Source organism: Pseudophryne corroboree, chromosome 5, assembly GCF_028390025.1.
Source record: "Pseudophryne corroboree isolate aPseCor3 chromosome 5, aPseCor3.hap2, whole genome shotgun sequence".
Classification (NCBI taxonomy): Eukaryota; Metazoa; Chordata; class Amphibia; order Anura; family Myobatrachidae; genus Pseudophryne; species Pseudophryne corroboree.
This window is the reverse complement of record NC_086448.1, coordinates 782879390-782897563: the sequence shown is the minus strand read 5'-3', so window position 1 is coordinate 782897563 and position 18174 is coordinate 782879390. Positions and strand designations below refer to the sequence as shown.

Genomic DNA, 18174 nt, shown 5'->3' with positions numbered 1-18174 from the left:
GGTCACTGTCCCGATGGTTGGCATGCCAACCAACAGGGACTGTGTCCACGACACCCATATAGAGTGAGAATAGAACCCGTGGTGACCGCAGGTCGCCACCGAGCCCGCAGCATGGCGAGCGCAGCGAGCCCGCAAGGGGCTTGCTGCACTCACCCCTCCCCGCCGGGATCCTGGCGTCGGTATGCTGCCGGGATCCCGGCGTCGGTAAGCTGAGCGGCGGTCAGGAGACCGCCGGTCAGCCGTACTACACCCGAATATATGCCTCACGCAAGTGAAAAGGGAAATGCTCTCTCCTGGTGACACTGGAGCTTGCGTGTGACTTTCTCGGAGCATAATCCCGCACTTGTGACACTGGTGGAACATTTCCTTAGAACCCCTTTTTCACTGAGTGTTTTCTCATCACTGTGCTGAGCCTGTTTTGCACAGGTCACATGCCAACAATAAGTGGCAGTTGGAACTGGCTGAAACAACAATCTTTATTTGCCGGGTGTCCGCATATCACTTGCGGTGTGCTCAGCTCCTTTCATGCAGTCCGGAGCTCCTACTCCACCTCCCAGACAAATTCCTGGCCAATGGCGGTGGGGTAGTCGAGCAACGGTTGGCCAATGGCAGGCATGGACTGGAGAAGTGTGAGCAGGACCGAGGAGGAGCACACAAGCGGCTTCAGCGGCACAAGAATTGGGACAGCTCTAAGAGGTTTCCTCCATATTGTCAATCTAAAATGTCTACATGCAAGTGATTAGATGGGGAAGATTATCACAATTTACTTGTGATATTTGCTACATCTCCTCCCAAATGAGGGGACACGTTTTTATTAGCTAGAAGATGGGGGTGAGAAAAGTATTAGACTCCACCCACGGTCTATGGAAAATTTTATATTTTGTGCAGTGTTGGGGGCACATGTGAACACCAGTCATTAGCTAAAGGGCCCTACACACTGGGCGATTTGAACGATAAACGATATTAACAATTAACGATATTCCAGTAACATTTTTTTTTGCATGTACACAATGATTTGTATGAATGATTTGACAATGCAAACATCGATATCGTCCAAATTGGTTTGCAATGATAAACGATGATAGACCAATGATGAACGACTGCGGGGACGAGCATAGTTTATTGTCAGTGCCTCCACGACGTTCACTTTTAAACGATATCTTTCAAATCTTTCTAAAATGTCGTCCAGTGTGTAAGTTGTCACTCCTGGAGCTACTGCACCTTCCCCATCTCTGAACTTCCTTACTATTTTGCAATGCTAGGTATCTGCTTATCACACCTGACCACAGACAATTACTTCTTTGCGGGTGCACAGTTTGAAAAGAGGGGACAACCACATCTCAAAAAAGTGTGCCCCCATTTTTCTAGTGAGAGACAATTGAATTACTGGCCATGTGCCTCTAGGTAGATACCAGATAAACATCACAGGCTAATACACAAACAAAAATAGAGTAGTCCACAAGCGCTACTAAATATGGAGTGATCCAGATGTACGATCTTCCCAAGCTTAAAACTCTAGGTTTAAGGATTCCTCAGATCATCAGGATTCCTCCTTCGTATATGGGTTCGCACCTCAAAACGGACCTCCACACCATGCGGGATGTACATCAAAAGGTTTCTTTATATCATCATTCGCCTCACTTCTTGTCATCTCAACTGGTCATCATCCTATCTCATATAGGAGACACTCACCTCCAATCAGGGCCCTATGTTCCTTGAAAGGTTTCTTTTGTTCTGCGTCACCACCAGTTGAGATGACAAGAAGTGAGGCGAATTATGATATAAAGAAACCTTTTGATGTACATCCCGCATGGTGTGGAGGTCAGTTTTGAGGTGCGAACCCATATACGAAGGAGGAATCCTGATGATCTGAGGAATCCTTAAACCTAGAGTTTTAAGCTTGGGAAGATCGTACATCTGGATCACTCCATATTTAGTAGCGCTTGTGGACTACTCTATTTTTGTTTGTGTATTTGTATGGTTATCAAGGAGTGGTGCTCTTGTGAGTTTAGTCCAGGGCTGCAACTAAGGCGCAAGTTACTCTTCTCCCCTTTTTTTGAAAAACATCACAGGCTATCCTACACACCTCCACGGAATGCAAGAAAATATTTCCAATGGCATAGCCACTGCGTTGAATTGCCCCTTTAGGTGTCAGTTGCCCGTCTCCCACCCCCTCATTACATTTGCTCCCCGCTGGTGCAGGACAAGCCCTGCTCCCTTGGGACGTCACTGTGCTTGGGCAGGATGACACCAGGGACCTACAGCTTCCTCTCTAGCTCCCCACAGGTATGGATTACAGGTGAGGACAAGGTAAGTCATTTGCTGTGGGCTGACGTCTGCACTGTGTGGGTTATTTTCAATGTCACCATTGCTGAGACCGAGCAATTATAATCACTATTTTGTGGGTGGAAACGTGCAGCATTAATAAACCCCCACATGACCATCCTATACCAATAGAGCAGAGGCAGTATGACAGCGTCTGCCACACTGAAACGCATTCCGACAGCCGGGATAGAGATTGTATCCCCTTCCTCCTCCTTGTGACTGAAAACTATGAAGTATCACTACAAGGGTGCAGTAAAATTGCCTGCATGACTAGTGTTGCATGTGAATAACTGAGCCTCAGATTATTGTTACTGGGGGGATAACCTGAACAAAGCTCTGTCCTATAGACATCTGTATTATTGCAATGTATACATATAATTGTACATATGATTTATAGAGTTACCAGGTACCTATAGTGGGAGCAGGTGAGACCATTACCTGCAGTCCACATATCACATAACCCCAGAACCTGTATAGCTTATATGGCCCTTATTAGGGTGTATCATGAGTCTTTACTTTTTTTTCTTTATATTCCATTCGAAGCAGTGTCCCACAGGGGGATGCAATCACGTTCCCGGCTATCGGGATCCCAGCGATCAGATACCGTCGCCGGAATCCCGACAGCCCATGAGATGTCGGCGCACGCAATACCGGCACAACTTCCCTATCCCTCCTCGAGTGGTGGTTCACATCACCCCCTGGAGGGGGACTGTAACCTTGTGAGATCGCCACCATGCCCAAAGCATTGTGAGCACAGTGAGCCCGCGATGGGACACGCTGCGCTCGCTGCCAGCATTCTGGCTAGTGGGTTCCCAGCGTCGGTCTCCTGACCGACTGGATCCAGACAGCCGGGATCACATACCGATTCCGATTTTGGAGGAAGAGGGGTGGGGATTCTTGACTGACACATTTACCAAAACACTGCAACTTCTACAACACACACAGTATACACATATATACATACTTGCAGCGGGTTGAGGCTGCGTGACCGGTGGTCGGGATCCCGGAGGTCAGCATACCGACACTGGGATCCCGACTGCAGAATGCCGGTGGGTTGGGGGGGGGGGTTAAAGGGGGCGGGGGGGGGGGGGGGGACGAGCTCAACAGAGCCTTGTGGGCTCAGTGGCTCACTGCGCTTGCCACAGGTTTTATTATCACTCTGTGGAAGTCGTGTTTGATCGCTCGGGATCCTGGCGTCGGCATGGTATCCGCCGAGATCCTGAGCGGCAGTCACATGACCGCATCCCCGTGCAACATTTGTAAGGTCCAACAGAATAAACCATGCCACAAACTAATAACCAAGTCTAGGACAAGACAGTGTACAGTATTCATATCGTCATGTACAAAGGTCCAGAGTATTCCGTCTCTCCTATCTGCTGTGAGAGTTATTTATAACCCTATGATAAGGGCGCTCATACTCGCTCTGACCACAGTCCTCAGATTTGCTATTATTACAGGCTAGATACTGTACTACTGTCCTATAGTATCCGGAACCTTACTGCCTTCGGTCATGGAATCACTGGCCCCCAGGGAACTTACTCTACTGATCATTAAATCGGACGCTGATTAGGAGACACTTGTATTTTGTTGCGATACACAACAGTCAATATTATGGCAATGTCATGTGTTCCAGTCACAGCACATTCACACTCATCTGTCACCAATAACACAATACACAGCATTGGTTCTTCCAGGGTTTTTATATTTATCAATCATTACTCCAGTGCAAATTGAGATCAATTCTGTATCTGAACAAAACAACCTGTATTCACAGCATTAAGACAGGACAGAAAAGCCCCAGTAATAAGTTCCAGAACTGAAATACATTGAAATAAACAAAAAAACAACATAAATCAATATTTAACCATATAAAATCTTGCCGATGACTACAGAAGGCGGCCGGAGTTAGCAGTAGTGAAGATTAACAGTAACTGTTCACTGAAGGCATTGTGCGCCCCCCCTTCTCCAAATGTCTGTGTGCATTGGGGTACTGCCCCATAGCCCTCCCTTAGGTGCCATTGACTGCCAAGGAAAAAGAACAAAGCACAGCCCACGGGGGATTGTCTGTGGGTGCAAGCCCTAAAAGTTGCTGCAGGTTTTGTTGTTACAATCCATTGAAAACAAATGAACATTAAAAAAAAAATACATATTATTCTAGTTTCCGAGTTTCGGAAAACCTACCACAGACACAGATCTGGTACCGGTGAGGACACACGCTTCCAAAGTAGCAGTATTTGTTTTCAAGTATTATTTTTCTCTACAGATTTTTTTTAAACTCAGGGTATAAAGTATATAAACATGAATGTTGACCCTATACTGCGAGCCCGGTAATAGCAATTTGGTTGGGTGGACATGTAGTCCTGTTGGAAAGTGTCTGTGTTAAGCAAAATAACTTTTGCTCCCCTCGCTGTGCCCTCAACGGGCTGGTCCACCCTAAGACACAGGGGCTAATGATTATTGAGGGAAAAAAAAAAAAGAAGGTCAGGGTTTGCAAAAGTGGGTGGTCCTAGGTTTATAGTAGGTGTGGCTATGGGCTGCTGGAACGGCCCAATATGTGTTGCCACCGCCTAAATAATTCCAGTCTCATGGGAGGAAAGGATTAACAATAGCACCCCTATTCAATTTTAAAAAGTTGGCTGCAGATGTTGAGGATCTATGCGACGTGATTTGTTTAATGAGTGTTGTGCAAAGTGCCACAACGTTCACAGGATTAGCTGTTCCCATATCTGCAGTATCACACCACCATGTGCAGGAGCAGTGGTCCCAGTCACTGTAATACACAGCGCATGTGGATCGCATTCTTTTGTTAATTTATGCACGATGCGTCCGTAAAATGAAATGTAATGAAACCGTAAGGGAGTACCATGGAACCGGTTCCTGCCGCTGAAGTCACGAACACCAGTAGTCCCAGCAGAAGTCTCTGATCATATAATCTTCAGGCAGTAATACAGCGCAGTGTGATAGAGGGAGCTCCATTTGAGTAAACAAAAGGTATGAAAAGAAAAAAGAAAAAAAAAAAAAAAAGATAGAAAAAGGAGGAGTGATAGAACCGGAATGCCAAGTGCACTCCGTGTTTCTGCAACAACCCAAACGACAGTATAAAGCAAACATCAGTCGCTGAGCAAATACTGGACTTGACGTCGAGCAAAAATGTTCATTAAATAAGCCTTACAGTGATACATTATGAAATAAGAATATACCAATGAACGAAATGTATAACAGTCGCTAGATTCATAAACAGCAGCTGTTGAACATTTATACACCCACCCACCCTTAGTGCCACTTACCGGCCAATTCAGTCAGCTGGACATTGGGACTCACCCCAAGACCTACAGGACTATCAGGAGCATATAAACCATATGATACTTAGGGGACATCTAAAATCTATGGACGTATAATACGTGATTTGGTGTCCTATTTAGCCACATTTTAGTAGTCATTTGGTTACAGAGGCTTAATTGGATTTTCATTATTATTTTACTTTACTTATTACATTGTTACGCTCTAGTCCACACTTTCAACTTGAATAGTGGTGCTTCCTTATGTCCCTTTTAAGAGAGAAAGAGAAAAAAAAGTCTTATTAGTTGAAGTTGTGTTCTTCAAACAAATCAACCACAGCAATCAGGACAGCCGCAGAGGGGTCAGTAGGTCAACGAAGAGATAACAGTCTCAGAAAATGGTTTTCTATCAAAGAAACGCACTTGGGTTGGCCCGCGGGTCCTTCTGGTTTCTGTATCTGTAAGTCAACCAGACGCCAAGTATCTGGGGGACAGAAGAATGAAGAAATAATAAAAAAAAAGTATGATACACATATACATAATTATGTTTAATCAAAACAGTAGCAATGTTGCTAAATCATACACGTTTTCCCCAATAAAAGCAACACCTGAGATGAGGCAAATCTGGATTTATTTTGAATATAACGCATAAAATTTGCAGGATGTATATCTATAGGTGAACAAAATAGGGCTCATCATTACAGAAATGAAACCTCTTCCTACTGCAGAGGTTCTCCAATGTGGTTCTCAAGGCACCCCAACAGTCCAGGTTTTAAGTTTATCAATGCTTGGCCACAGGTGACTTAATTAGCACCTCAGACAATTTTATTTAACCGTATGTGCTGAGCCATGGTTATACCTAAAACCTGGACCGTTGGGGTGCCTTGAGGACTGCGTTTGAGAACCTCTGTCCTATTACATTGGGTCACTAAAGTTTATAAATGTAGTACACAGTAGCTGCCACAAGGTGGCGCAATAGTAGTGAAAATGTATGAATGTATAGATAGATAGACAGACAACACATTATAGATACAGCGATATAGATATACTTTTCCAATCTTTAGCTAATACAAACATTTGGAAAACATCTGCACAACAGGGAATACTATAGCTGTTGCATGAAATTTTACGGGTGCGGGATGCATGACCGGCGGTCAGGAGGCCGGCAGTCAGCATTCCGACGCCGGGGTTCCAGCAGCGAAATCCCAGCAGGGGGGAGGGACAGAGTGCAGCAAACCCCTTGCGTGCTCGGTGCCGACTTGCGGTCGCCTCAGGTTCTATTCCCACTCTATGGGGGAGATTCAAATGTTTGAAAAGTCAGTTGGGAGTCTGTTTTTTCCTATCTAATAGACAGGAAAAAACAGACACCCAACCGACATTTCAAACATTTGAATCTCCCCCTATGGGTGTCCTGGACACCCACGAGTGGGAAAAGTCCCTGTTGGTTGGCATGTCGATCGTCGGGATTGTGAGGGAGAGGGATGTAGGGGGAGGTTATGTGACTGTGGGTCTCCTGACCACCGGTCACACGACTACATCCCATATTTTACACGTTGTTGTACAGAAATCAGAGGGGCTTATTACTTGCTACTACCAAATTAAAGGTGAGCAGGGGCTACCCAACAAAACAAAGATGTGGCGAGATATCGGTTAACAGAGCTTGCAATCTAAAGCCGTGCGCAGCTCAAGTTCAGAACATGAGACCCCCTGGGCTTGCATAACTAAACTACCTCAGAACACTATCCACGTGGACGTCTATTGGGAATAATAACCTGTGGCGGACAGGGCAAAGTGAGCAACCGCGCCCGAAGCATGTCCGGGTGAAGCGAGCCCACAAGGGTACACGGTTTAATGTTCTGAACAAGTTTAAGTAAGTTCTGGAGCAGTTTAGTTATGCTAATCCGGGGGAGGGGGTCCCATGTTCTGAACTGGAACCGCCGTGCGCTTCCCCACATTGACTCACCTCAGTGAAACTGAAGAAGAATCCAATTCCGCCCACTACCTTCAGCACCTCCTCTGCATGGTCCTCTATGATGGATCCACACGTCTTACAAGGAGTAGGAGACCCATAACAAACCTGCAAGAAAAAAAAAGGTTTCATAAAACACTGTTAGTTTGTGGCTTTCACAAGGTACTTTGAGAGTCATGAGAGGATCCTGTTCTACTCATAGGTTAGTAAAGGCCTCTTTTGAGTTCATTACACTGGACCAAGCGCCCTGTGAATTTACTTTTTCCCTCGGCCGTGTGTAAGCTTAGTAGTCGAGAGTCATGGAAGAATAATACTGTAGCTGCGGAGAGCAGTAGAACATTGGAAGTGCAAGATCCAGGTTACCTCTGACGTCACAACCACCTGAACTGTGACGGCAGAGCCAGGGGCAGGGTCGGCGGCCTAGCAGTCTTACTATCCATGTGGACATGCGACACGCCCAGAAAGACGGATGTTCTGGGTGAAGGTTGTGACTTGTGGTGTGATGATGGAAAGTCCGCACATGGCATCAGCAAAAACACACAGTGGGGGTAATGTAATCGGGTGTGAGAATCATGATGTGAGAGATTTTGTAAGAGTTCTCCTGGTTTTGTTTTTAAAGTGGCAATCATTTACATGGGAAAACCAGGTTGATTTTTCCATATAAAATGATTGCCACTTTAAAAACAAAACCAGGAGAACTCTTACAAAATCACTCACATCATGATTCTCACACCCGATTACATTCCCCCCTAGTATTTTTATGTGGCAACAACTGAATACCGCACAATCACATTGATTTACAAATAGACTTTCTACAATAAATAGGCTACTGTAAAATCTTCTCACTATTTCCTATACCTATTTAATAATCCTGAACTCCTAGCTATAAGGGAAACATTAATGCAATGTGGCACATAACAGAAATTATATATTTATTTATTTATTGGCATCAGAATGCAGACAGTCACTCAGCTCTGTGCTTCTCAAGATGGCTCCTCTAACATCCAGGCAGTGCTCTGCGCATCAACCACCTACGTACAAACTTCTTTATAACAGAAACTATGTATTTATTGTCATCAGCCTGCAGACAGTCACTCAGCTCTGTGCTTCTGAGGATGGCTCCTATAGCATCCAGGCAGTGCTCTGCGCACCAACCACCTACGTACAAACTTCTTTCCCGCAGTCTCTCTATCTAACATGGCAGTTTCGGGTCTGCTGTGAGATATCAGTAAATAGCAGCCAGCTGTCTCTCAGCACCTCAGCAGATCTCCCACTGACAAGAAGGCCACAGCAGTTTGGGCTCACATTACAGACTTGCCACACCGTTCCCTGCAACTCCAATCCTCATCAATGTACCTCAGGAGGGGGTCACATATCAGCTGGCAGGTGCTGCGCAACTTTACTGCATCAGACACTGTCCTGCTCTGTCCACAAGTTAGGCCGATCCTTCTTCACAGCATCCTGGCTGCCATGGCAACCTCTGCCTCCCCTTGCCCCAAGGGATTGTGGGACTTGAACCCATCACAGTTATAGTTCCTCTGCAGCTGTGGCTCATAGGCTGTTGAGGGCACAGCTCAGTGATACCTTATGATATTGTGGTATCACAGACATCTATAGGGAACAGTAACCTGTGGCGAGAGAAGCCAGCGTAGAGCCGTCCTGATAGACCACAAGGGTACAACTTGAGTCGACCTGCTCCTCCATCTGCAGTTGTGGGTCACATGGTTGTGATGTCAGAGGTCCTTCAGATCACTTTACTATAGCCACAACCTTAGAACATTCCCGCCTATCTCCTCCTCTTTGCGCCTGACAGCGTGTGCACACCTGCCGCCTAAATTCCTTGTTGAAGATGGCAGCTGATAAACAGAAGCGTCATGACGGGAGGTTAAAGATCGGACACTACATCCTGGGTGACACGCTCGGGGAGGGACTCTTCGGCAAAGTAAAGATTGGTGAACACGAACTAACCGGGGACAAGGTCGCTGTGAAGATAGTGAACAAAAAGAAGATTAGAGGCCTTGATGCGGGGGGAAATATTCGGAGAGAAATTCAAAACCTGAAACTCTTCAACCACCCTCATATAACCAAGTTGTACGAGGTAATAAGTACCCCAACGGATATCTTCATGGTAATGGAGCATGTCTCTGGTGGGGAGCTCTTTGATTACATACGTACTAATAAAAAGTTAGATGAAAAGGAATCCCGGCGCTTATTCCAGCAAATCCTTTCTGGAGTGGACTATTGCCACAGGCATATGGTGGTGCACAGAGACTTGAAACTAGAAAACGTTCTTCTTGATGCGCATGTGAATGTGAAGATCGCAGATTTCGGCCTATCAAACATGATGTCTGACGGAAAGTTTTTAAGTACAAGGTGTGGGTCTCTCCACTATGCTGCACCTGAAATAATATCAGGACGGCTCTACGCTGGCCCAGAAGTGGACATCTGGAGCAGCGGTGTGATCCTCTTCATATTACTGTGTGGGTTTCTTCCATTTGACGATGCCGATGAGGCAACCATGTACAAGAAGATCTGTGATGGCACTTTCGACACACCTCAGTATTTGAACCCCTCCGTCATCAGCCTTCTCAAGCACATGCTGCTCGTAGACCCCACAAAGAGGGCAACAATCAAAGATATTCAAGAACATGAGTGGTTTAAACAGGATCTCCCAAAGTACCTTTTTCCGGAAGACCCAACGTACAGTTTAAACATGATCGATGATGAAGCCTTAAAGGAAGTGTGTGATAAGTATGAGAGCACGGAGGAGGAGGTGCTGAGCTGCCTGTACAGTCGCAGTCTCCAGGACCCATTAGCAGTTGCTTACCATCTGATCATAGACAACAGACGAATAATGAACAAAGCTAAAAAAAATTATCTGGCGGATTCTTTTGTTGACGAACCACATACACCCCGCCCACATCCAGAAAGGGTGTCATTCATGGTAGCAGACTCCCCACGGCAGAGACACACCCTTGACGAGCTAAACCCACAAAAACCCAAGTACCAAGCTGGAGTGAGACGAGACACATGGCAGCTAGGAATTCAGAGTCACAGCCAACCATACGACATCATGGCAGAGGTCTGTCGATCAATGAAACCGTTGGACTACGAGTGGAAGATGGTGAATCCATACAACCTACGTGTCAGGAGAAAAAACCCAGTGACCAGTATGTACACTAAAATGAGCCTACAGCTGTACCAAATGGAAAGTGGAAGATACCTGCTCGACTTTCGCAATATAACCGATAAAGTTACTGAAACAGAGTATGAAAATGACACCCCCAGATGCGACTCTGACACCGAAGCCCAGACAAAGTCATCTGATGGTTCTGCCCCATCATCGCTGGCCTCATCTGCAGACTCCTCCAGCAGTGACTTGGCCCCTCAACCAGGAAGCCATACTATACAGTTCTTAGAAATGTGTGCCGATTTAATAAAGATCCTTCAAATGGAAGATAAAATGCAGTGATTTAAGGCTCAACTTCATCAGCTTTTATAGCCCATGTGTGAAATTATTCCGAGTATCACCTGGGTTGGTAATGAGTTCACATGCTGCAGTCACGTGAAGATTTATTAAGCCTACACAATGCCGCCTACACAATGCCGCCTCCTCTGGGCACATCTAAAGTAGTTTCAGAAAGAACGGATATTGTGTTTGGAGGATTTCTGTTCATGGATTACATGGAAAAGTTAAAGCTCATTCTCGATCCAAGGAAAGTCTAATGCAAAACTTTTTCTTCTTCTTTTTGTATTTGCTTTCTATTCTGTATTCTATAATCTCTTATCCTAGGGTTAGAAACACTGGAGTGGGGCAGATGTAGTAACCTGGAGAAGGCATAAGGATGTGGTAAATCGGTGATAAGAGCAAGGTGATAAACGCACCAGCCAATCAGCTCCAATATGCAAATTGACAGTTAGAAGCCGACTGGATGGTGCGTTTATCACCTTGCACTTATCACTGGTTTATCACTTCCTTGGGTGTGGTATGTTAGGTAGATTAGACTTAGGTCGACAGTGTCTAGGTCAACCACTACTGATCGACAGTAAGTAGGGCGACATTGTTTCTAGGTCGACATGACAAAAGATCGACATGAGTTTTTCACTTTTTTTTTCTCTCTTCATTTTTTGAACTTTTTCATACTTTACGATCCACGTGGACAACAATTGGGATTAGTAACCTGTGCCGAGTGCAGCGGTAGCGAAGCGAGGCACCTTGCCGGAAGCATGGCGAGTGAACACTGTGCACTAATTGGGGATCCCGGTCACTGTACGGAGAAAACAACACCTAAAAAAGTAAACAAAAAACTCATGTCGACCTAGAGTCCCTGTCGACCTAGAAACCATGTCGACCTACTTACATTCGACCAAGAATGGTCGACCTAGATACGGTCGACCTAAGTCTAATCTACCTAACATACCACACCCAAGGAAGTGATAAACCAGTGATAAGTGCAAGGTGATAACGCACCAGCCAGTCAGCTCTTGTCAATTTGCATATTGGAGCTGATTGGCTGGTACGTTTATCATCTTGCACTTATCACTGGTTTATCCCTATTGGTCTATAGTAAGTAGGTCAACATGGTTTCTTGGTCGACAGGGACTCTAGGTTGACATGAGAAAAGGTCGACATGAGTTTTTTTAGTTTTTTTGGTGTCGTTTTCTCCGTACAGTGACCGGGAACCCCAATTAGTGCGCCGTATCCCCTCGCATGTCGAGCGCTTCGGGCAAGGGGCCTCGCTCCGCTCGGCACAGTTTACCGTTCCCAATTGTAGTCCACGTGGATCGTAAAGTATGAAAAAGTAAAAAAATAATAATAAAATAAGTGAAAAGCTCATGTCGACCTTTTGTCATGTCGGCCTAGAGTTCTGTCGACCTACTTACTGTCGACCAATAGTGGTCGACCTAAAGACCGGATCCCGACTTCCTTGTGCCTTCTCCAGGTTAATACATTTCAAGAAGTGTTTGCAGCTATTGTGGCTGGCAATGTAACATCATGTGACAGGCTCTTGATGCAAAGCACTGACAGTTCCAGTATATTACAGACACCTACGTGTAATGCCACAGAACCCAGCATTTCATACACCTTATACACATTTCATACACCGTATACACATTTTATACACGTTTACAATAAAGTAAGGAGGACCTTGCGGCCGCAGGTGAGAGCTCAGAGTTACACGTGGCCCTAAGGCCATCTCTTACTACCACTCCAGCAGCCCATTAAAGCACTGGAACATTGACATATATTTCCATGTTCATTTTATGAGTAATAGGTTTGATTGGTTACATGATTTTTGGGGAGGAGTTTGGGGGGGGGGTTTCTTTATAAGGTAACGCCTTTCTTTGTTCAACCTGTTTGCGTCCTAAAGATTTTCCTCCTTAGTTTGCTTTATGTTATGTTACGTTTAGTAGTTCTATAAGGATTGTTGGGTGCGCCCTCAAATAAGGGTCAATTTACTAAGCCTTGGAGAGAGATAAATTGGAGAGAGATAAATTAACAGCCAATCAGCTCCTAATTGTCATTTTTCAAACACAGCCTGTAAAATGGCAGTTTGGAGCGGATTGGCTGGTGCTTTCGCTCTCTCTCTAAGGCTTAGTAAATAGACTCCTTAGTTTGGTGATGTTGACAGCTCTGGATGGGAACGGTGACCATGTCCAACCGTAAAGGTGCACTGCGAGAGGTTTCTAAGGGAGGGTGTTTCACCTAAGAATGTTGGGTGATTGGGTGTTTGTATTTAGTGCAGTTTCTCACAGGTTGCCCCCATAACCCTCTCATCCCGCCCCCGAATTTTTTTGTGATTTTATTCTGTTAAAATAAATTTGGCTTTATTTTCACTGCCAATATGGAGTCTTGCTCTTTATTTAAGTAGTTTACATGTTTAAAGTTAAGTGGTTATAACTTAAAGTTAAGGAAGGCAAGAGGTTTTGAGTACCGGATTCACACTCAAAACTTATGCCATTAGGGCGTTTCTGAATGGTTATGATTTACACTTTTTTTGCACAGTTAACTGTAAACTAGTATAAAAAAAAAAAACACGCTGTTCAATGAGTGACTCATTTCTCTGTGGGGGAGATTTATCAAATCTTGGAGAGAGAAAGTGAGAAAGTACAAACCAATCAGCTCCTGTCATTTTTCAAACACAGGAGATTATTCGGGTTTGTTAGCAAACAAAAAAAAGTTAGTAATTGGGCAAAACCATGTTGCACTGCAGGTGGGGCAGATGTAACATATGCAGAGAGATTTAGATTTGGGTGGGTTATATGGTTTCACTTTCTGTGCATGGTAAATACTGGCTGCTTAAATTCTACACTGCAATTGAGATTTCAATTTGAACACACCCCACCCAAATCTAAATCTCTCTGCACATGTTACATATGGCCCACCTGCAGTGTAACATGGTTTTACCCAATTGCTAACAAACCCGAATAAGGCCCGCAGTCTGTAACACGATAAAAGGTGATTGGTTAGTAATTTCTCTCTCTCTAAACTGATAAATATTCCCCACTTGGTGGAGGTTTGTTACAGTGCCGTCTCTAGCGGCGGGCGATCCGTGCTACCGCACGGGGCGCCCGCCGTGGAACTTCTGCTGCTCTGTTTCCCCCTCCTCCCGAGTACCCAGCTCAGGGGGCGGAGTTTCGCGGAATGACGCGGTTGCGTCATACCGCGAAACTCCGCCCCCCGAGCTGGGTACTCGGGAAGAGAGAGGAGGGTGAACCAAGCTACAGGAAGGGCCGGCGCGACGAGGGAGAGGCGGGCCGGCGCGACGAGGGAGAGGCGGGCCGAAGAGCGGGAAGAATCTCTTCAAACGTAAGTCTCTCTCTCTCTATCCCCACCCCCTCCTCTGCCACCTGCCGTAATGTGTAAAATGGGGATACTTACCTGCCGTATTGTGTAAAACGGCGACTCTTGCCTGCCGTATTGTGTAAAATGGGGACTCTTGCCTGCCGTAATGTGTAAAATGGGGATTTAATGTATAAAGGGCATTGCAGTTTATGGCATATTTTTTTCCTGTGGTCGCCGTGATCTGTCAGCACAAGGTCAAAAACTGGGGTGTAAGGTAGTCTTTCCAGACGAGGTCACGCCCATTTTAACGAGACCACGCCCACTTTGAGGCACACCCCCCCTTGCCGGGGGCGTGGGGACGCATTTTTAAATCTCGCAGTGGGAGCCATATTGGCTAGAAACAGCCCTGGTCTGTTACACCGGCCCACATGTCACACTTATTTCTTTAGCTTGTAATATAAATGCCAACAGCCCTGAATCCAGTGAGGACATCCACATTTCACCCCCCTGAGCAGTTATTTCATATCTTCACCTCGGGAGCAGAATAAGACAGATGATCCAGTTATGGGAGAGTTTAGTCTTAACACAGTGAAAGGGAGAGAGGCATTCAGCACTCAAACACTTCCATGTTTTTGCTCTTAATCACAGGAGAGCCAAGTGTGACTATTATGGGGGAATTCAATTGGGCGTGAGGTTTAGCTAAGTAAAAATCCTCGCTGACCTTGCCCCAGTTTTGTATTACCGTGAGTATGCCCCGCTCCTGATACCCACAGTATCTAATTTAAATAAAAAGGGAGGAAACCAGAGTACCTGGAGGAAATCCACACAAGCACAGGGAGAACATACAAACCACACACAGGGCTGTGTTGAGAATCAAATCTATGACTTCAGTGCTGTGAGGCAGTAACGCTAACCATCAGAGCCGTAACTAGACTTTTTGGTGCTCTGAGCCAGAAAGAGAATTGGTTCCTCCCGCCTCCATTTTTCCAATTAGGACATAAGGTGCATGCCTCATGGGGAAGAGGCATAACAAAATTGGTCCCAGAGAAAACCCATGCTATGGTGCCCCTTACTACATTTTGCTTATAAATAAATTATAATAATATATATATATATATATATATATATATATATATATATATATAGTTATTTTTTTATTATTATTGCAAACACATTTATAGCACTCTGCAATAGCATGGATTTGGACACAAATACTCTTTATTATCACATTCATGCACTTAACTTGAGAACTTGGTGTTATTCAGTTACTATTCACTTTATTAAATAACACATTTCAATATATACTGCCATACCCAGGATCCAAACCTATAACCTGTTTCATCCCCATCAAACACCCATTTTTCATAACGTAAAAGGTAAGCTTCAAATACTTAGAATTCTCTAGCTTTCTAAGCAAGGGCAGACCGCTCAATGAAGAGAGTGTCTGACTGCAATGCAACAGGCTATGGGTTTGAATCCCGGGTATATCAGCATCTTGAAATGTAATAAAGGACAGTGTGGCTGAATAACAAAGAACTTTCAAGTTAAGTTCATGAGTGTTGTATAGGTATTAGCAACAGAAGAGGTGGGGGTTGGAGACAGTGGCAATCAGGAGATGCTGGCCTTCAAAAAGCCAGGAAGCTGCAAGTGAAAGTAATTAAAACAGATCATTGACAACTGCCGTCAACAGCCCCCCCCTGTCCTGAAACGCTATGTGTGGTGGTACACTCCGTACACACACCTAGTTAAGGCCCTGCTAACAATTACACCATCCGTACTGCCCGTCACTAACTCTCCCTCTGTGCATGAATCCACCAATCCACATAGTGCTGATCAACTGAATTGCACTATCTGCAGTGTTAAAGAACTCCCTCCTAGCATGGTAACCTGTCACAGTGAGCATTGTGTATTTATGTAATTAAGTATAAACACTCCAGTTTTTACATGTACATTATTCAGCTCAGGGGCGTTTTATGAAGAAGGGGGGGGGGCGTGGGCCCGCTCCTCTCCACGGCACTGTAGGCTCCGGCACTGTGCAGGTCTCCAGAAACATGGCGCCCCATGCTCCGGAAACTAATTACCTACTGAGAATGCATGGCGGGCATTTTGTCAGTGATTTTTGCTGCAGCTACTGCGGCTGCAGCGCCTGTTGCGGGACTCAGATAAGTATTAAAACATGGGTAAAGTGTGTGCAGTGTGGGCCCCCCTAGACCCAGGGGCCCTTGTGCCCATCACACATTGCACCCATGATAGAAACGCCAACGATTCAGCCTCATAATAAAACACCCTTCGATATGTACTGTATTAATAGTGGTTTTAGGTTCTATACAAATTATTGTGCTGTGATTTTACAGACTGTATATACTCACCGCATCACATGGTTCATTCTTATCAAAGACCAGGAACCCGCAGCAGTTGAAGTTTTTCTCAATGTCCGACCTTGCGGTTGCCGTGTGGTTCCACCCAACTTCCAGGAGCTCATTCTAGAAGAGATTTTTAAAATGGAAAAAAATTAAAATAAACTCCCTTCCACAATGAAGAATACATTGCTAAGGGTGGCTGAATGTAATACAATAAATAACTATTGTTACGGTACACCTGCAACCTTACACATAGTGTAGGCATCCATTTTGTGTAGAGATGCTGGAAAATTCCTAACCACTTCAAAGTTTATTCAAATTTCACTGGCTCGATGGCCACGAACGTATTCACTGTACAATCTCCATGCACCCATTATAGCTATGTCCATAATCATCAATATTTAGAGGCTCAGAACCGGCTTGCAAATGGCTGCCTCCATTACCTGTAGGTAAATTTAATTTTCTGACTTGGACCTTGATTCATAAAGAAAGCAATGATCACACAATGGAATATGAGGTAATTTAGTCTACACTAGTCATATATGATTCTACAGTCCTAAAATTTAACAAAGATTGACGAAATACAAACCATATTACAAACTGAATATTCCACCCCTTATAATGCTTATAAAAAGGCCAGGACTAAGCGTGCATACATTAAAATTGACATAATTTGCTGGATGTGAGGCCTTGATGCATGTTATGCAGCCACACCACTTGAATTTGCGATTTGCGGGTCTATTCATGTAGCAGTGAAAAGTGTGGAGAAGTGAGCCAGTGGAAAAGTTACTCATGGCAAGTAACATTTATAATTGGCAGACTATACAATTGTATGGAGCAGCTGACTGGTTGCCATTGGCAATTACTCTACAGGTTCACTTCTCCACTCTTTTCACTGCTTCATGAATAGACCCCTTGGACCTCTCCTTCGGAATCTCCCACAGGGGACGCCCAAATGTCCACAAGTAAGCTCCACAGACACATCTGTAAGTAAGATCTGCACAGATGGTGCACTGGGACATCAGACCGCACCGACTGTTCACTAAAGATGCGACAAATGTCTTTTGGCAATGAGTAGGGTTTGTTATAGTCCTTTTCCCCGAGCTACAGCTATAGTGGCAGCAGCTTCCGAATCCAAGGATGCAACCTGCAGTTACTAACAGAAGTGACATCACTGCAACTTCCTGTAGGTCGCATTCTCCATTGTTGTGGCAGCCAGGAGCGCAACTTAGTGACTGCATTGGTGTGTCCAATGCAGTCACATGTTCAAATGGAATATGGGGTGAATTACTTTTTTTTTTTTTTTTTTTACAGACAGATTTATCAACACCACCATTTAACATGTTATAAAAACATAAAAACACCTACCTGCTGCTCTTTGTTCAATGCCAGGGAGGCGCAGGACACAGAGAACTGGACAACAAACACCATAAACAGGATTATCATATACTAAAA

General features: G+C 44.9%; 2 protein-coding genes across 3 annotated transcripts in view; one reads left to right on the top strand and one right to left on the bottom strand.

Annotated features, from left to right (window-relative positions):
- Positions 1-4006: 4006 nt before the first annotated feature.
- Positions 4007-18174, bottom strand: part of TSPAN13 (tetraspanin 13) — a 102428-nt gene continuing 88260 nt past the window's right edge. Inside the window, exons 3-7 of one of the 2 annotated variants that reach the window (XM_063924376.1) lie at positions 18088-18168; positions 16729-16842; positions 7567-7680; positions 6027-6087; positions 4007-5873 (exon numbers count right to left, since the gene is read on the bottom strand). In XM_063924376.1, the coding sequence (XP_063780446.1) occupies positions 5866-5873; positions 6027-6087; positions 7567-7680; positions 16729-16842; positions 18088-18168 (378 nt within the window). In that variant the 3' untranslated portion in view covers positions 4007-5865. Of the gene's footprint in view, positions 6088-7566; positions 7681-16728; positions 16843-18087; positions 18169-18174 lie in introns of both variants that reach the window. The other variant, XM_063924377.1, reaches the window with a different exon arrangement.
- LOC134928520 (5'-AMP-activated protein kinase catalytic subunit alpha-1-like) lies at positions 8826-11602 on the top strand. The gene has a single exon (XM_063924375.1). The coding sequence runs from the start codon at positions 9422-9424 to the stop codon at positions 11042-11044; it is 1623 nt and encodes a 540-aa protein (XP_063780445.1). The 5' UTR covers positions 8826-9421; the 3' UTR covers positions 11045-11602.